At 36.4% G+C, this 21,006-nt stretch overlaps 1 protein-coding gene and 2 pseudogenes across 1 annotated transcript; 2 read left to right on the forward strand and 1 right to left on the reverse strand.

The window, feature by feature from the left end:
- Positions 1-3,641: 3,641 nt before the first annotated feature.
- On the forward strand, positions 3,642-7,483 carry LOC120153857 (annotated as a pseudogene).
- Positions 7,484-8,348: 865 nt separating this feature from the next.
- LOC120154176 (regulation of nuclear pre-mRNA domain-containing protein 1B-like) lies at positions 8,349-16,715 on the forward strand. Its single transcript, XM_039165989.1, has 8 exons — positions 8,349-8,374; positions 10,944-11,053; positions 12,827-13,074; positions 13,247-13,402; positions 13,548-13,704; positions 14,730-14,869; positions 14,958-14,993; positions 15,729-16,715. Exons 1-8 carry the CDS (start codon positions 8,364-8,366, stop codon positions 16,563-16,565), a joined length of 1,695 nt encoding a protein of 564 aa, XP_039021920.1. The 5' UTR covers positions 8,349-8,363; the 3' UTR covers positions 16,566-16,715.
- A 792-nt stretch (positions 16,716-17,507) lies between these two features.
- On the reverse strand, positions 17,508-20,406 carry LOC120153985 (annotated as a pseudogene).
- Positions 20,407-21,006: the final 600 nt, after the last annotated feature.

Genomic DNA, 21,006 nt, shown 5'->3' on the forward strand with positions numbered 1-21,006 from the left:
GCCATCCAAGCGATCATGCTGTGTTTAGGAATGTGGAGGGGAAACCAAATCATACTACTCCAGTGAACTTTGTCTCTCTTAACCCTAGTCTCTTCCCAAATTGCACGAACTGATGTTGCTCCGGTTGAGAAAACAACGTTGACTTCACTCCTTAGTTTTAGTAATTTTCTGAAGGTCCAGCTGGTATTAGTACCGCTATCAATGTGCCAGAAGTCTTTATCGTTGAGGACGTAGTTGTTTAGCCAAACAACCCACAATGAGCATTAACTCGCTAGGATACTGCGAATAAGCTGGATCATACACGCCTTATTCCACATTTTTAAGTCCTTTAAACCAAGTCCTCTTCCAAGTTTCGGTTGGCATATCGTTCCCCAGCTTACTCGAGCTCCAGTAGCCGCTTTATCTGAACCTTTCTAAAAAAAGCGAGAACAGAGTTGCTCAATCTTTTCAATAATAGATTGAGGTAGAAAAAGTTGTATGCACCAGTAGTTAGCAACACTAAACAAGACCTCTCTTATAAGTTCAAGTCTACCTGCATAAGACAAGAGTTTACTTGACCAGTGGTAAAGCCTGGACTTGATATTATCAATGAGAACGGCACAGTCCTTTTCAGAGAGTTTCCTAGTGACCAAAGAGACTCCTAGGTATCTCACAGGAATGCATCCTTGCTTGAACCCCGTAGTTTTGTTAATGGACTTCAGGGTATTAGAAGAAATACCAGCTGTGTAGAATTCGCACTTGGCCGCATTTAACTTTAGGCCAGACATTTCATAGAATTTTTCTAAAACAGTAGTGACTCCAACAACCGATTCCAAATTTCCTTTGCAGAAGATTAGAAGATCATCCACAAATATTAAGTGAGTGAGCCCTATCTTCTTACATTTAGGATGGAAGCCAAACATACCTCTCGCAGTAGCCAAATTGAGAATTTTAGACAACACATTCATTGCGAGGACGAATAAGAAAGGGGAAAGTGGGTCACCTTGCCTTATACCTCTTTCACCCTTGAAGTATCCAATCAGGCTTCCGTTGAAGGAGATGGAGTATCTTGTATTTGAGAAACAAGCTTCAATCCAGTCAATGAAGGTTTTTGGTAGCTGTATAGCATTTAGAACTGAAGAAATAAAGCCCCAGTGAAGAGTGTCAAAGGCCTTTTGAATGTCAATCTTCAAAGAACATCTGGGGGAAATTGATTTCCTTCCATAGCCTTTCACAATTTCATGTGCAATGAGAGTATTGTCTACGATACTTCTACCTTTTACAAAGGCAGTTTGATTTGGAGTAATCATCACTGGAAGTAAATTGGTCAGTCTTTTTACTATTATCTTAGTAATTATCTTATAAACAACAGAGCAGTATGAAATTGGCCGGAAGTCTTTGACCTTGCTTGGGTTTGGCACTTTAGGCACCAAGGCAATTGTGGTAGCATTGAAAGCTGAGAGCAAGTATGTTTGTTGGAAGAAGTGTTTTATTGCGTCTACCACATCCCATGATTTTTTGAAAAAGTAAGGTGTGAATCCATCCGGGCCAGGGGCTTTGTCGTTACCTTTATTGAAAATGTCTTCCTTAATCTCCTCTTTTGATACTTCCTTAGTTAGATCAGATGAAGCTTTAGGGGGAAACGTAAATTGCAGCATGCTTTTAAGTAGAGTGGGATTTCTCTCGGATACATTGAGATCTGAAGTACCCAGAAGTTTGGAGAAGAATGTAGTCACCTCAGAGGCCATCATGTCAAAGGATTCAAGTCTTCTTCCTTGTTCGTCAACAAACACCCTGATTGTGTCGCGTTTGTGTTTGACTGCCACGGCCGAATGAAAAAATTTAGAGCATTTGTCACCTTCATTTATCCATTGAGTTTTGGCCTTTTGCTTTAAGAACATAAGCCCAGCCTCTTCTAGAGATGTTAACTCTTTTTGTAAGATAAGCTCTTTCTCGCAGTTGTTTTCACCTCTGAGAGTAGAAAGTTGATGTTGTTCCAGCTCCTTCTGTTTATGCTTAATTTGAATTGTTATGTCACTGTAGCATTCCTTGTTGAGTTTCCTTAAGCAGGATTTGAGGCGTTTGTGAAAGAGAACATGCATAAGGTTGCCCTGAATAGTTGGTTGCCAGGAATATCGTACCTCTTCCAAATAATTGGGATGAAGAGCCCAAAAATTGATGAATTTGAATGGCTTCAGTTTATTTGCCTGAATTTCTTTGTTGAGACAAACTAAGGCCATACAATGATCAGAGGGACCCAGAGCAAGGAATTCAACAAATGAATTTGGAAAAATTTTCACCCATGTAATATTGATAAGAACCCTATCAAGTTTCCTCAAGGAAAGATGCTTGTTGTTTGTTGCTCCAAGTGAACAATGGTCCAAAAAATGGGTGATCCTTAAGTGCTAAGTCTTGAGCGCATTCTTTGAATTCTTTCATTTCAGGAGAGAAGATTGGGCCCAGGAGATCATGCTCTGAACTTTCATTAGGGTGCAATATAATATTGTTGTCTCCTCCCAAAATTCAAGATAAATGGCCATAGCTCATTTATAGTTCTCACAGTTAGAGATGTTTTCGAGCAGTTCCATCATTGCTTCCGTAGACTGCTGTAATAATAAGAGGGTTGCCTTGGTAGGATCCTTTGATAGAAACACATTATGTAGAAATATCACAAATTGATAGGTCCAAATCTTTTTTCCTCATAAACCAAATCATCGTAACTTGAGTAATTAGCCATTGAATCAAAAACACAAAAAACCGAGTGATTCATTTCAAAATTCAATTCACAAAAACCTGCTCGTAAACAACAAATTTCACCAATGACCGTTAAGTCTCTCCTTGTATTTCTTCAACAATAATACAATTACTTGTCAAACATTAATCACTCTTCATTTACCACTGACAAACCCCCACAAACACATATTTCAACCATCCACACCAATTGTCAACTCTTTCTTGTTCAAGCATTATTCCATTGTCATCCTCTTTGTTGTTCCATATTCCTCGACTTTAATTGGAGTATGATAAAGTCAATAGCATCGGAAAAAATCACTAGTGATGACAGTAATCAATTGCGGCTCTGTGGTCGAAAATGTAGCTGGTATTCTCATAAATTTATATATTTTTTATTTTTTAAAAATATTTTTACTAAAAAAAATTAGGAGAATGATGAGTAGAGGTGGCTTCCTTTGGGTTTTCAATCAGTCTCTTTCTGGATCTTATTGTTGTGCCACCTCGTTTCATTTTCGTTCTCTGTAAAACAATTGAATAAACAAAAGAGGAAAAGTAAAAATTACAACTTCACGGCTGCTTTGCCGAGTCAAAAAAAGTAACCAAAAAATAAAGCGCTTAATCGCCTTTTTAATTACTGATTTCTTTGTATTTAACCGTTTACAACATTCCCCCGGTTTCGATTTCCATGCCTCGGGGTTTCTGGGATTTTCCAGATGTTATTGGTTTCTTTCTCTCTTGCTTCAAAGTTTTAAACTTTTATGTGATTCAGCTTTGCTTAAAATTTTCTTCTTTTGCGAGTTTTATCACTGAAGAACCCTTAATTGTTGATGTTCCAACTATTGGATTGATCATCATTTGATTGCTTTGTTTTTCATTCAGTTCTATCTCTAAGGTGAGTTCACACTTAATTTTTGTCATATACTTGTCCTTTTGGATCCAATTGTTTGTTTTGTCTTTTAATTGGTTCTTTTCTTAAATAGATTTATAGATACTGAGAGATGGGACTTCAGAAATTGGAATTTGGAGTTAAAGTTAGAAAATTCATGTTGATATCAGTTAAATTATGTTATAAATCGGTCTGGAATCATCCGTTTTTGGTTGGTTTGATTTGTTTTTTGATGCTTCTGTATAAATCATTTCCTTTGTTGTTTTCTGCTTTGGTTACTGCATCTCCTGTTTTGGTTTGCACTGCTGTTTTACTTGGCACACTTTTGAGCTTCGGATCACCGTACTTACCCAGAATCGATGAAAAGGAAGGAGAAGAAGAGAAAGTTAGCCATGAAGTTTCGGAATTGAAAAAGGGGGCTACTGAGGATCATACTGTTGTGGAGAGAGATGTTGGTGATGATGATTTTGTCATAGAAAGACATGTAGGGAAGAGGAGGGGTATGGTCGAGGAAGCCGAGGAGAAAGTTAGTTTGGTGGATAATGGGGTCAGTGAAGTGGAGGAAAATGTTGGTTCTGTTCCTTATAAACTATTGGTGAATGATGATTTGGATTCTAGGAATATTCATAGTGAGGATGGAGTGATTGACGAGGCCGACGGATCATCGCATGATTCATTGGTGGAGAAGAAGAGGGAAACCCGGGAGGAGATTCTAGGGAGTGAAGATCTGTTGAGTATGGCGAAGGCATCAGATGATCACCATGTTTTGGCAGATAAGGTTAGAGATGGGAATCTTGAAGTGGAAGATCATAAACTCGAAGATCTCAGTGATGATCAAAGGGGTGAGCAATTCGATTCTTCACTGGTGTTCGCTTGGAAAGGATCTGTGGATGATGATGATTCTGGTCCTGGTGATGCCGAGAGTTGCTCTCCTGCTGCTTCAGTGGCTGATATAGTTCTGAAGCTTGATGAGTTGGATCCACTTTTGGGCTCTGAAGCTCCTCAACCAGTACAGTTGTCTGATGATGGTTCAGATGCCGCCTCGGAGAGGTCTCATGGTAGTAATAATGATGGAAGTGTGGAGTCCAATGAGTTAGAAAACCAGGAGGAAGATAATGATGAGGATGACGGAGATGCAGAAGGAGCAAAGGGAGATAAAGAGGACGAAAGTAAATCTGCAATTAGATGGACAGAGGATGATCAGAAGAATCTCATGGATTTGGGGACTTCCGAGCTCGAAAGAAACCAACGATTGCATAATCTTATTGCGAGGAGAAGGGCACGTAAAAGCATGGGATCGATGATTGAGAAGAATCTATTAGGCTTGGATAGTGTTGATATTCCCTTAAACATCACCCCTGTTTCTGTAACTAGACGAAATCCATTTGAATATCCTTATGATTCCTATGATGACCTTGGGTTTCCACCCATTCCAGGGTCAGCTCCCTCTATTTTGCAGCCAAGAAGAAACCCTTTCGATCTTCCTTACGACTCGGGTGAGGAAAAACCCGATCTTAAAGGAGATAGTTTCCAAGAGGAGTTCGCAGGTTTTAATCAAAGGGAAACAGTTCCCCAAAGAGAAGCTTTCTTACGAAGACATGAAAGCTTCAATGTAGGACCATCATCTTTGGGTGTTACTCGGAAAGAGCTTAAGTGGAAACCATACTTTGTCCTCGAGACTGAAGGATCAAGCCAGTCCTCATTCCAAAGGCAGTTGAGTGACGTTAGTGAGTCGAAGTTGAGTTCTGTTCCTGATACTGAATCAGTGAGTTCAGTTGTGGATGAGGAAGACAGCAAATCATGTGAGCAAGATATTTCTCAAGAAGCTGAATTGATGGCCAATGAAGTTCATGCTTCTCATGATGAACAAGAGAGTCTATCGTCTGGGGACATTGACCCCATGGATGTTGAACAAGTTGAGAATAGAGTTGTTCGCCGTGAGGTTGTTGAGATCACACTGGGGGATGGAGAAAGTCAGCTGGACATGGAATTAAATTTGCCTGAAGCTGGAGCATCCGCTCATGTGGAGCTCAATGGAATTGAAATCGAACCAATGTCTCGTGTTGGTCAACCTGAGAATAGAGACGTTCATCATGATGTTGTTGCGATTGAATCGGGTGATGGAGAAAATCAGCAGGAAACAGAATCAAATGTGTCTAAAGCTAGAGCAAGGCCTCATGTGGAACTCAATCCAAGTGAAATTCATCCCAAAACAAAGTCAGTTGACAAGGATTTTAGCAGTGTGTCAAGTTTTTCATTATCAGAAATAGATGAAAAGATATCGGTTGCCCGTGAAGAGGGATCTGCAGGTTTTGAACCCAGAGGTCATGAAATTAACGGATCTGGCATATTTTCACAACCATCATTTGAGGAATCCGAACATTTTACAGTTAAGGTGGTAGATGATAAGCATAGTGAGCCTATATATGATTCAAGTCCATCAGTTGAGAAGGTCCTCTCGTTTTCATCTGTCTCTTCTGACGGACAAGCTGGTACATCTGAAATGGGTGCAGCCTCAATGTTGGCTGAGTCAACTGATAAGGAACCTGAAGGGCATGCTGAAACAACTCAGCAGGGTGTTTCTAGTTTCCAAAAGATGCATGATGAGTTCTCGTATTTACTTGAAAACAGACCAAGGGCAAGGGATCTCCCAGAGATTAGTGAGCATGGTGTTACACGGGCTGGTTCATTATCGGTTTCTACCACATCTGCTGATCATAATGTGTCAATGGTGCTTGAACCTGTGGTTGAATATGTTTCAAGAGATGCGGTTTCATCATCCTCTGATGAGGGATCGGAGGATGGTGTCCCAAATAAGGAATAAAGCTTTATCCAGAATCAAGTGGACTTACTTTGCCTTGGTGCAGGGATGACTCTTGCTGTTGACCAAGGAATCAGTAAGATGTTGGATTTTTCACCAGAGGAACAACAACATCTAATGAACCGCAATAAATCTTCTGAAGCCGAACGAGTAGATAGGCATGCAGTGGATAAGGAAGACACCCAGCCTGAGCGAGATGAAATTCATTTGTCAAGTTCATCAGAAGTATATGCCACTTATGAAGTTGAGGAAAATATCAGTGAAGAGGATGACAAGATTAAAGAGATTGAAGAAGGAATCCTCTCTGAGCTGGATACCGTCGAGGACTTCAATGTCGAGAAAATTGATCTACCTGAGGGATCTCATGTTGCCTATACCGAATCTGCATTATTACCCAAGTTTATGAAGATCAAGACCGATGTTGAGCTGCCTGTTCTTGAAGCAAGGTCAGCGGAAGATATCGATTTGGCTTTCAAGCAACTTCATGAAGGGGTCGATGTCGAGGACGTAATTGTTCCAAGTATGATTGTGGACCAGCAGGGTCACGCAGATACCAATCCAAAATTACTTGCCGTCGAGGCAAGATCGCTAGAGGACATCCGTAACGCTTTGCGACAAGGCCTGCAATCTAATCCAGCAAAGCTTCCACTCTCCTCAGACTTATCAAATGGATCATCTGAGGTAAAGCAGAACGATGCAGTTTCTGCCAAAGAGAGGGAAGCTACTGCAGTCTCTGGTATTCAAGAAAACAGTGGAAATGCTGCTAGTGAACCAACAAATGAATATGAACAAGCATCCGAAAAATCAGGACTCAACCTTAAAGGTGAAGGCAAAATCTCAGGACTCGAGTTCTAGTTTGAGTTACAGATCGAGCTCCAGCGACTCTGCACGAAGGCAACAAAGTATAATAGTTCAGAAAGAAAAAATTTAGTAGAAAGTTTTGGTTACCGTCATGTTTTTTCTTTCTCTTTTTTCAAGAATGCTTTTTTTTTTGGTCAATGTTGTGTCTTCCAAGTGATGCAGTTTGAGGTTTATGGTTCATTTTAGTACTTGAAGATATTTTGTGTAAAGTTATATACATTGGTTGTAGAAATCTTCAATTCTAATAATATCTGTGGAATTGTTTTCTCATACTTCTTCAAAAAGACAAACTGTGATGTTGGTCTTATAAGATTTATTCATTGAAAAATACATTATAATCCTTGGATCTAAAATATGGTTTTTCTGATTTAAAAATATAAGTTTTAAAAAATAAATTATACGTTTTTTTTAGAATTTTCTGATTTTTTAGTATTTTAATAGTTTTTGAATTTTCTAATTTTTTTAAAAAATTATAAATTTCATAAAAATGAAAAAAAGAAAGAAAGAAATATACGTAAAAGATAAAAAAACATTTTTATAAGATCAGATTTTTTTAGTTGTAACTTTTTAAATAATATTATGAATTTTTATTTTTTAAAATGAATTAATCATAATTATAACTGTCGTAATCATTTTTTAGGTAGAACAATTAAATATTATTTTTAAAAAACAGTTATGATTGTCCCTATTCATTTTTAGGACAAATTTAGGGTATTACAATAACTAAAAATATAATTTCAAATTTTAAAAATTAGAAATTAGAAATATATTTTTTATTTTTTTATATATTTAAGATTATTTTTGTTTTTATGGCTTTTTTTATTTTTTATAACACGTTATATATTTTGAATGGTCCAAAAAAATTTAAATTAGAAATACTAATGAGGTAAATATAATTAAGGATAAAAACATATAGAGACAAAATGAGAATTAGACGTAATATTGTATAAAGTCTAATAATTTATAAAACAAAATGCAAAATAATAATAATAATAACGAGGGGGTTCTAAAATTTTTAGGGGTTTTTGCCATCTTGACCAAAATTTCTGCCTAGTAGTCGCTATTTCTCTACTGCTGCAAGCAATGCCAGGTTCGTTCTTTGTTTCTTATCGTAATTGACTTTGTTTGTTCTCTCTCCGCTTTGGAAACTTGTATGGATTTTTTCGCCAGCTGGAAACCTTAGGGTTTCGAATTGTTTTTAGCCAACTTAAGTAGAATTGGAATTGAAAATTTGAATTCTTCTAAACTGATATCAGTTAAAATTTTTGATATTGGGCACAGCTGAGATTTCATTTTTCCCTGATAGTTCGTTCCCGGTTTTAATATTTTTATATGTATCAGCTTTAAATTAAATAATTTTAATTTTAATGTTTCCAGTTAGTTTTACTAAAAACTTTTACTTGTGAAAAGGTCTTATAGTTGGAGAGATTCGTATGAATGTTTTTTAGCAGTAGAAGAAATGTTAAAGAAATCAATATATTCGATGGACTGAGTTTGAAACTGGAGAAGGCCTTAGCTTGTTAAGTCATGGAGAAAATGAAAGTTATAGTTGAAATTTGGTTTTTAACTGACTCTGTATCGTCAGTAATAATTTGTTAGACTGATGCCAAGGTATTCACTGGATTTAGGGTGAAGTGTAAATTTGTGAAAGTTTGAGAAAGGATTCCAGCTTATCCTGCTGTTTTATCACTGAAAGAGGTGAAGGAAACCGACAATACTTGCAAAATTTCATTTCTGGTAAAAAAATTGAGTCATATTTTTTACAAAAAAAAATTCTTGGTGAACCGTGTTTGTGAAAATCAATTTTGTTGGACACACTAAAATAGTCTGGGGAAGAGTGTCGAATCTTTTAATCTCATTTCTGGTAAAAAAAGTGAGTAGTTATATTTTCAACAAAAGAATTCTTGGTGAACCATGTCTGTGAAAATCAATTTTGTTAGTCACACTAAAATAGTTTGGGGAAGAGTGTCGAATCTTTTAATCTCATTTCTGGTAAAAAAAATTGAGTAGTTATATTCTCTACAAAAAAATTTCAACCGTGTTTGTGAAAATCAATTTTGTTGGACACACTTAAATAGTCTGGGAAAGAGTGTCGAATCGTTTACTACTTGTGGTTTTCAGTGGTGAACTGAGGACTAGATGGGGGGCTTTATGATTTATTGCTGTTGTAGGAATAAGGTTAGGGTTTCCGAATCAATTAATGATTGGATTAATTGAGATTTTATCTCAACAGAAGGATAAACTTAAGGAAACTTTAGGTGTTCAATCAATAGGTTTGGCTAGTGGGAATTGATATGAAGATATGTGGCAAGAACTAGGCTTCAAAGTAAGAAGAGAAGGAATGTAGTTAGGTTGCAAAGAAGGGAAGTAATTCTAGATACTGTGGTACGAGAGAAGAATTTGAGGTAGGGAGAACTCAATCACAAATTTCTATGAATACTCAATAACTCAAATTTTCTTTAAAATTTAAATCAGTTCCCCCCCCCCCCCAAGATTGGCAATCGTAAGAGATATAGACAAATTATCTTTTTTCCTTCTTTGACTAGGAAAAGGATTTATAAAATCATCATACTTTGCTATAAAATCAAGTAATATAAACTAAGGACCATATGTAGTAGCTGAATTAAACAGAAAATAAGACTCAATGAACCATGGCCGAGGCCCATGCTAGCAAACCAAAATACTGCTAAACTCAATAACTCTAGTTAAGTGATAAATGATTACATCAACTTTTTGATCTATTAGATGCACTTTACCTTTAGACAAATTGATTTTCCTGATGAAAAGGACATGATCTCATCTTTTGGCTTCCTAAGACGCTAGTTTTTATCAAACCAAGCTACTGGTCGCTATTGGAAAGTGATGTTGTTACCTCAGATGTCCTTGGGCATATCATTCGTAATGAATGCTAGTTGTTGAGTTGTTATGATTACAATCTGTTTTCTTTTGCAACCAGAATGTCATGGATGCAGCAAAGAAATTCCCACTTGTTTTTGAATACCGAAATCAAATGATTTGCTACAAAGTTAATATCCTTGAAATGAGTATCTATCATGTATCATGGTCAAGTGTGCTTCAAGAATCATACATTTTAATTTTTCCCCTTAAAATTCTAAACTTTCAATAGGGAACTACCTTTTGAGCTAGATCTGATGATGGCCACTATGGAAAAATGAGATGGCTATTTTGATGCTGTTACCATTGAAGTAAAATGACATGATGCAAATAGGCTGCGAATGGGTGGAGAACGGGCTTTGAATTGATTTTAATGGTTGACTAAACCCTTAACAAACCTGACCTGATTATATGGGATCTTAGGTGTTCTCGATTTTTATTTGACGTAGGAAATTAATAGCTATTTTCTGGTCCTTCAGAAGATATTTGTGTTTAAGAATGATATGGGAATTTTTTTATATAAATGTTGGAGAAAGGGTCGATGTAACCTGAATCATGAGAGAAATATCTTGTACTTTGTCTCTCTGAACAAAATATGAATTATTCCGCTTGCATCAAAGTTTCCATGAAATATAAGGAGCTTTCTTGTTTTATTCATTTCAAACTTCTAGAAAATGTTTGAATAGTTAGTCTACCTTCTTTTACTATGCTTCTCTCTGCTGCCTTGTCCCTTCCCTTCCAAATTCCTGCATCTAAAAGGGCTTACTGCAGGCTATGTGAAAGCTTGTTAAGCAGCAAGATGAGCAATGATGCTTTTGATGAACAGATACTAACCGAGAAGCTGTCAAAACTCAACAATTCACAGCAAAGCATCGAATGTATCCTACAATTTCATTCTTAATTCGGGATTTTTGGTATTTTTCATTTCCTAGTCTTGTATAAATACATTAACATTCTTGATTACTGGAATCTAGTTCTCAAGTTCATAACTAAAGAAGAGGATTTTTTTTTCTGTTTATCTTGTTTTCAATCAGATAAGCATTTCTCTAACTGTGTAAACATGTAACATTACATGTAGATTTGATTGAGATTGTATCCTGTATCTTTTCCCTCATGGTGTGTCATGCATATGTTTTTTTATGATGTAAGGTGATGTGGCACTTCTAGATTTATCATGTTATGGTTCCCTTACTGTAGCCATATGTTTTTGTCATTTTCTTACTGTCTGGGAGTTTCTGTGCATGAATTTAGTATTGGATGACTGTACCAGCGTTCTGCATAGAAACTTTTGTAAAAATCATCGTAACATATTTTTTGTTATCGAAGCTGTTGTTTTGGTTGGACTTTTAACATTTTGCTTTCTTTGTTTTAAGTTTTTTCTTTCACTTGTATCATTTGATTTTTTTTCTTTACACTTCACTAACATTGTTCTGTTTGTAAATCATGCATTTTTTGGACAATTTTCACGTAGCTATGCTGCCTTTAGCTATTTTGCTTTGGACCCATGGCTGTCTATCTTATATGGTCATCATTTGCTTCATCAGTATTCTATTATTTTCCACTAGGAAGTGACTTCTAACTAACTATTTGGACAGAATGGCTGGCATGAAGTAGGTGCCCGTATTTAATTTTTTCGTCGATGGTCATCTTCATTGAAATATAAGGAGTGGTGTGGAATGGTTTCTTCTGTAGCACTTTTGAAATTAGTTTGGACTTTGGACATTACCTCCAACTAATCTTGTTGGTTTGATGCGTTTTCTTTTTCAATGCTGCCATTGATGGTAGAATGGGATAATTGATGAAGGTGGTGTGTTTTTAGTATCATTTTATATTTCTTTTTGCACTCTAGGATTGCGTTAGATTCTTTTGTATGTAGTTTCTTCAGTTTTTGTTCAAAAGGTATTTATTATTAGGACTTTTTCTTTTGGTACATTTAGTACCATGATTTGGAGATCTTACACAATTTAGCTTTTATCTAGTTGAATTTTTTTCTTTTAATGTGAAAGTGAGGTTTGATTGCAAATTCAAGCCATTTTCTGTTACCTAAGTTCCATTTCTTGTGGCATATGAAATATTATTTTATCAAATGCTAAACTCATGTCATTTAAATTAAAAGTAGAATAAATTTATGAAATTGTCAGAAACTCTGATTTTCATTTGTGTGGTCTTAATCATAACGTATCAAGCCTTAGATTTGATTGATTCTTTAGGAATGTATTGGTGATGTTGATGTTATTCGCTGTTTATTTTGCTGAAGAATTGTTAGACATTTTTTAATTACTTTAGGTCTGTTTAGTTGATTTGTCTTCAACCAAATGTCTTATAATTTGCATATAGTAATGTAATCCTTTGAAGTGTGGTGATGCTCTAAAACTTTTCATCAGAACATTTTACTCTCAGGGTTTAGCATTATAAATTTTATAGCTTCTTGTTTGGTATAGATAAAAGCTATCTGCATATGGAACTCTCTCAGCATAATTCTCTCTAAATAGACAGACTTCAGTGAGAAGGAATAGTTCTTGCATGAGATCACCCCCCCACCAAAACAAAACAAAAAAAAATGACCACTTACTATCTTTTTGTTGCTGAATATACCATTGTATTTCTCCCATGAGTTGCTGTTTGCATGAATTTCGTTAACATTGGTTCAGATTTGTCTCGATGGTGTATTACTCACCGGAAGAAGGCAAAACAAATTGTTGAAACGTGGGATAAATTATTCAACTCTTCTCAGAAAGAACGGCGTGTTTCCTTTCTGTATTTGGCTAACGACATATTGCAAAATAGCAGACGGAAGGGAAGTGAATTTGTGAATGAATTCTGGAAAGTTCTTCCTGCAGCCCTCAAACATGTGTACGACAATGGTGATGATAACGGAAAGAAAGCTGTAACCAGACTGGTAACTTATTATTCAATTTTGAGCAGTCTTCACTTCGTTGCATTTTTCAAATGGATTACTACTTGATATTTTGACTACTGGTCTGATGGTTTGATAAAATTTATTTATTTTGATGGTTGTCCTATCACTTTCTTAAGAAAAACTTTTGTTACATGTGTATGATAATGTTCAGATTGACATATGGGAAGAAAGAAAAGTTTTTGGCACTCGAGGGCAGAATCTTAAATCTGAAATACTCAGTAAGAGTCTCCCACCACCGTTTGTGAACAATGGAAAAAGCTCAAATCCTATCAAGACAGTGAAGAGGGATGCTCGTGCAGTGAGAATCGTAGGAATTATCTATTCAATTCTCCTCAATCTTTCAATTTGATTATACCCATTTTGTCTGTATTCTTTAATGGATAGACATTTCTTGGGCTTGTTCCTTTCATATTTTGGATATTCTTTTCTTCTCATGGTTATCTTACTTTTAGAAATTAGCTGTTGGAGGTCTTCCTGAAAAGATACTAAGTGCATATCAATCTGTTATCGAGGACAATTCAAATGAGGATACTGCTTTAAACAAATGCAGTGCTGCAGTACAGAACTTGATTAAAATTGAGGAAAATGTTGGAAGTAGTTTAGCTCAAGGTACGAGTTCTGCTGTGGGATTAAATGTGATATGCTTACATTTTATCATGATTTTATTTACAATGAAACAAGAAGAGTACCATATCTCCCCTCCCTTTGCATATACTGGTTTGTGTGTTCCCAGATTAATACTATTTTTGACATGGAGTTGCGCCGTTGTAATAAAGTGTTTTCTAGTATAATCTTTATTGATACTTCTTCGCTATGGAAAAGAAAATGCTGAAGCTGTAAAAATCTTGAAGAAAATGACAAGCAATTATGATTTACTGTTCGATCTATTAAATACTTGTTATTTTAGATTTATGAAGATAGAAATAAATTGATGAGCCTAAATAATTACCCGCCATTCTTAATCTTGGGTCAAGTCTCTCGGTAGGGTAAATTCCCAACTTCCATATAGTTCACCGGTCATAACCCATTCTGACAATACCTATATCATACATTTACTTATATTTATACAAACACACAAAAACACACTCCTATAACTATTGTGCCTTCATATTCAAGCAAGCATGCACCTTGCAACCTTAACTCTGATTATACTTCACATTTTTGGTCTCTTTAAGTCTATTTTTGTAGTTATTTCTTCCTAGGTATCAAATACTGGATCTCTAACATATACAATCTACCCAAGACCCTACTTGGACTCTTGGAGCTTGTTAGTTACATCATTTCTCAGGTAGAAACCAGTAAACGAAGCCCATTTAACTGTTCTAAATTATTGGAATCTATTATCAAAAGTAAAATCCTATCATTATTTAGTTGCCTCTCTCTCTTAAATATATATATTCAGCTCACTTCTTGTGCTCCTATTTTTCAAATATCCCTGTGGTAAAAGAAGTTTCACATTTTAACGAGGAAGTGCAGTTAAATCCCTTGAGGCTTCAAGCTGTGTTACTTGACCTGACTAAACCCCTGAGTTTTTTCAGTAACTAAATTTCTATTTTATTAAAATATGTTGCTTTTAGTTTTGATTAACTATGTGTATGTAAAAATTCTAAGAATATGTACTCAACTCTGTTTAGGGAATCAGAATGGATCTGCTTTGCTGCATGAGCTAGAGCAGCAAGAAAACGCAGTCCAACAATGCATTGAACAACTTGAAAATGTTGAAACAACAAGGGCTGCCTTGATTTTCCAACTCAAAGAAGCACTTCAAGAACAAGTATGCCATTACTATCTTCTTGTTCAGTTGGCAATTGTCATTTGGAATAATTTGTCCTTTGAGCACTCATTAGTTTGAAGTTTTTCAGGAATCAAAGCTAGAGCTTATTCACAGTCAGCTGCAAGTAAGAATTCTTGTCTTGCTAATGAATTTCTTGATTGATATTTTGCAGTTAATAGATTTCATAAATTTGCAAATTTTGTCTGTTTAAATCCCTCTTTCAAAACAGAATTCTTTTGCAATGTTATATGTGTTAATGTTGGATGGAATTATAAACTTGACCTGGTGCCCCCAGTAACAATTACGAAACATTTTCTATAGTAATTTGAGAATAAACTTCCTAGAGATCCATGGATGTTGTGTCAAGGTATTTTTCCTAAAAACACAGGTCACAATAGGTAGAAATGCCCTCTTGAATAGAAGTCCTAGATAATGCAAGATCTATCATCACTAAGGATTTCATCTCAGGTGTAAAGACGTTTGTTTTATCACTAGGCAACCTTTATAGGTAGGGAATCTGGACACTAGGCGTATTATAGGGTAGAAAATTCAAATAGGAAAGTGTATCACTAGTTTTTTATTCCTTTCATGAGCCAAACCTTTCACATTCCCATGTTATGATATTGTGTATCTTTAGGTGGACATCTTCTGATTCTATATGCAAATACGTATGAATTTATCTGAAATCAATTGGAATGAAATGTATGTTTCGGGCTTTAGCATTAGATAAGAAGTGATTGCTTATTATATTCGTATTATCCTTATGCTTCAATTATTTGGTTGTACTTTTATGTGATATAGAACTTGTAAAAGATTTGCACTTTTCCGAGATGAAGTGAAACTGTTGATGTTTGTGCAGGTTGCTCGTGGTCATATTGAGAAATCAAGCAATGTAAGGAAGATCCTTACTTTACCCGCTGGCTCTAGCCATCTAACTGCTACATCTATCCCAACAGCAGAGGCTATGGCCGTGATTGAACAGAACATTCCTTCAGTTCAGCCAACCGGCACTCCTCATCTTCCGCAACCTATGATTTCCTTTGCACCTTCAAAAACAGCTGAAGAAGATAGCAAGAAAGCAGCTGCTGCTGCTGTTGCGGCTAAGCTTGCTGCTTCAACATCTTCTGCTCAGATGCTTACCTCTGTACTTTCATCCCTTGTTGCTGAAGAAGTGGCCAGGTCCAGTGGGTTTGCATCGGGATTATCAATGTTTCCTCCAGAAAAGCGCCCCAAACTTGAGAAACCAATGCCTGTGTCCAATGTAAGCAATTTGGACATTGGCAGTGCATCTTATCTTGGCCAGCAACAGCAGCAGCCAATCAACAACATGGAACTTGCATCATCAAATGGCATGCAATCGGTGTCCCAAGGCAACCTGATTCAAACTCCGATGACTTCCGCTTCTCCTGCCACTCCCCCTCCACCACAATCTCCTTCAAGTCAATACATGCAATCGAGTGGTATGATAGGAGGGGTAATGCCTTATAGTTATGGAACAAATGCACTGCCACCTCCACCTCCTCTTCCCCCACATATGGCAATGAATTTAGTTAGGCCTGCTTATCAGCCTCTACAGCCGCCACAACCACAATCTCAGCCTCAGCAGCAACCGACCACTGGAGGATTTTACCGGCCACCAGGCATCGTGTTTTATGGGCAAAACCCTCAGTCAACACCACCTGTACCTAGACAGTGAGCTACATGGTGGCATCAACGGCAAACCCATTGACATTATATTTCCTTGAAAATTATGGAGGCTGAGATGGCCATGTATAATGTAAATTAGTTAGAGAATTATTAGGCTTTTGTTGTGTTAGACTTGAAATCAGAGCATGACCATGCATGCCTTCGTCATCATCATCGACATCACTTGCTCTGCGGAGTAACATGGATTAGCCAGATGTTCTAAAATGTTGCAGGGGTCTCATCAGCTCCCATTTTAGTACACACTAGTACCTGACCTGCATGTTTTATGTAGGAAAGTAGCAAAGGAACTAGCATGGTGTCAGCCATTTAAAGTCCTTGAAATAACATTTTTTGCTAGTTTTATTTATGGCGCAAAACTCGGTCCATCCACAGCAGGGAAATCTGCAACAAAATTAGATTCCGGAGTTGCACTGTTGTCCAAGATGTGTACGCCGTAGCGTGATTTAAAAAAAAAAATCCGATTTTGGACTGGTTTGCCATATTTTTATTTTAAAATGTAAACTAAATTGAATTATTTTTTGTTTGTGGAAAAGAGAATCACTTATTGTAATACTATTAATAAATATAAAACTTTAATATGTTCAATTAGGTTTTTTGTTTGTTTGTGGAATTAAAAAATCACTTGTTGCAATACTAAAAAGATTGATATGTTCATGTCATGTACTTATAATTGTGACAACTATCATATTTGCGCGTGAATAAGATTAAAATTGTACAAGACATTTTTTCCTGGGAAGAAAAATCTGAATGCAGTATGTAATGCGTAAAAACCCAAAATTGTAACCGAGGATGGCGATTTAGAACTATCATTCCCTACCTACAGATTATTAATGTGAACTAAAAGCAGATTTCACTCGGCATTCTTGAAACCGATGAATCCCCAAAATTAATCTAAATCATAATTCAAACCAATGATGAACATAATGTCCCAATCCAATTCAAAATATGAAAAGAAAACATCAAAATTCTCAGGCAGTCGCATTTTCCGTAATGCTGCAGTTCTCGTCTCTGGATTCTGGCACGAACCATTTATTAACTCGAGCTCGAGCTAAGGCCACCTGCAGATTGATAATGTTGGTATAAGTTGGATATTCGAATGAAAAAGAAAAGAAAAGATGGGAACATTTTTTTCATTTTCATGGCAGATTACCTGTCTATCCCAGTCAGTTTTGTAGGTGATAACAATGAGAACCACAGTTTGAAGCAATGTTCCTAGCAGCATGCCAACCCAAACACCCTGCACAACACAAATAAACAAATAAATGAATTCGCAGCAAAAGAGGAAGAACCGTGTACCTGTTCATTTTCAATATATAAACAAAGCTTGATTAAGAAACCCAACCTTGACATGCATATCCAAAACGTATCCAAGCACAACACCAATAGGAATGCCAACTAGATAATACGAGCCAATGTTAACCCATGCTACAATGCTCTGCCATCCAGCTCCAACCGCAACCCCTGTTCATATATACATAAATTCAGTTAGATGTAGTCTATACGATCTTTACTCGTATATCGCGCGTAGATATGAAGATATAAGATCTATGAAGGTGGTGGGAATTTACCTGAGAGCACGGGTTGAACACTGTTTAGAAGAATGGAACAAGCCAACAATGGAGATAAATCAGCAACAGTGTTGGCCACTTCTTCGCTGGTCGTGAAAATGTATGCTAAACGTCCTCAAATGAATAAGAATACCACGAACAGCACGCAGCCGATAACAAGTGATGTAAGAGTTGTCAGTATGATCGAAAACTTGGCACCTTTAGCACTTCCTCTTCCAAGTTCATTTGACACCCTAACACTGCAAATTTTACAATAAAAGAAACATTGTTCAACATACTCAGTTCATACTCCAGACACATACTTACTTGTCAGACACTCAAAACCGAGACCGTATAAACATAGCTCATAGTCTATCGTATACTCGTATCTAACTCAACTTCCGAATCCGACATACAAAATATAGAATTTCTCGAGTTTTAAGTTTATAATACCTTGCAGCAGCCAAGAAACCAAGTGATATCATCATTTCCCATCCATTAATGTTGAGGCTGCAAAGGAGAAAGCATTTATAAATATTAATAGGATGGGGAAAAAACAAAAGGATTTTTGGAGGCAGTCAGAAAACCAGAAAGACTTACCAAATGGCAAGAGCATCAATGGCGACCTGAGCATTTTTCAAGTTTCCAGTTAGAAGAACCAAGATTGTGTTGTACCAGAATTCAAGGCTGGCCACAAAGACAAAATTCTCAAATGAAAATCTGCAAGTTCTGTCAAGAGAACTCGTAAATGGACTGAAAGACCTTACCAAAGCATAACACCAGATGACAAAGACAGCTTCACAACAGGGCCAAGATCCTTAAAAGCCAACATTGAGAAGCCATTCCAAGTCTCTTTGCACCCACCGCAAGTAACAAATAAAATCTGCCCTATATTCGGCATCCAATAGGCCAGGACGGTGGAAAACATAGCTCCGGCGAGCCCATACTTGAATTTCACAGTCAAAAGCCATGAAAGAAAGACATGGATCCCAATGGAGAAGGCTGCCAAGTATGCAATGATCATATTCTTGCTCTGTGCTTGCAAGAACATTTGGCAAGTGAAGGAGATGATGAAAGAAAAGACGATGATGATGAACCAACAGCTAATGTAACCGGCCACATGGGCGATCTTTTCATCTTGGCCTAAAGCTATTAAAATTGGAGTAGTGAAGATGTATAAAGGGAGAAGACAACATGCAGTCAAGAACAAAACTAGCCACGATCTTTGTAGGTATATCCCCAACATATGGTATTGTTTTGCTCCAAATGCTTGACCACATAGTGTTTCCAATGCACTTGCCATGCCCAACTGCACACTCGAAACATTCGGAAAACATCAACAATATACCGTGTTTAGAGATATATCCATTTTTTACACTGAACTGGTAACATAGCTTGAAAGTAAAGAAGGGAATTAAGGAATTCAGAGCAGATCTGATAAATCAAATGTTTCTCCAAAGCCCAGATAGATATTCAACCCCGTGGCTAAATTAAACTGATAGAGTTTTTCTATTGTTGATACTTTAGGTGTTAAATGGAAATCAAATGATGTCAACTTGATCAGCCATGGAACCAAAAACTGATCATCTCAGATTGATTTAAAGATGAAGTCATCTAGTCTAGGCCCTCAAAAACCAAGCAAAAATTGTCCTTTTACTTGGATTACTACAACTCATAAAAGTTTTTACTGGGAACGCAGATGGGAAGAGCGCTTAAATGGGCTACTTTTTTACTTTGGGTAAATGGTGATACTTCCTCTGAAACAAGCCAAATAAGAGATTCTGGTAGCAGAGGTAAAAATAAAACAGCATAAAGTCTCAAACTTTTTATTTCACAAACAGAAGCAAAAAAAAAAAAAAGCTTATCTAAAAATAAAGTTGATGCTTGATACATGATACATGATCAAGACCGCCGTTAAATCTCATTTCATCAGTGAAAGAAACCCAAGCAACAAAGTCTGAAACGCAATTCTTATTTCAAACAACTAAGCCCCAAGATGAAGAAAAACGTGATGAAATAAGAACATACCAAAACACCATTGCCGAACCTCACAAGGACAGTAAAACAAAGGGAATAAGCAGCAAGCTCAGTAGGACCAATATGACCAACGAAAGCTTGACTGATGACAGTGACACCAAAGGTCGAAAACCTGGTGAAGGTTGCAGGGGCGGCCACTACCCACATCTTCTTCGACTCCCTCCATATCTTTTCTCTCAGCGTTGCTTCTTCCACTTCAGTTTTGTTGCCTCCATTCAGCAGCTTCTGGTTCATGTAACCTTCCATTCTTCAAAATTCCCCAGTGGCTAATGTTCTCCTCTACCTTTCCTCCACCTGCTTTCTATGCTCTTTTATACTGGTGAACAGCCAAGACATCTAACAGTTAAATCATACTGCGCATACTATTCACACAATTATGGTTTAATAACATTTTGGGCCCTCAATATTTATAGAAAACCATTTTAGTCCTTAAACTCTTTTTCAGCCTGAAACTTCTATTTTTTTCTTTCTATTGATGGAATAAGTAATGAACTTTTAATAATATTTTTTTACAAATTTTCATATTTTCTGACTTTATGGTTTTTTATAATTTTACAAATTCCAATAATTTATTATATCAAAAAACTTTATTGGCTTTAAATATTATTCTAGATTTTTAATTTTTTGTGTATAAGGATAGAATAGGTCAACTTTGAAAATAAGTTTTGAAGTTCAATGATAAAGACAAAAGTTTAAATTCATATGCTCAAAATTTATCCTTTTTTTATTAAAATTTTACGGTCATATGAGTTTGACGTTAACATGTTGATTGAGATATGATAGTCGTTTAAGGTTTTAATATCATATTTTATTAAATCATGGTCATTAGGTTAACGTCCAGCTCAG

Source organism: Hibiscus syriacus, unplaced genomic scaffold (assembly GCF_006381635.1).
Source record: "Hibiscus syriacus cultivar Baekdansim isolate YM2019G1 unplaced genomic scaffold, ASM638163v2 tig00111105_pilon, whole genome shotgun sequence".
Taxonomy (NCBI): Eukaryota; Viridiplantae; Streptophyta; class Magnoliopsida; order Malvales; family Malvaceae; genus Hibiscus; species Hibiscus syriacus.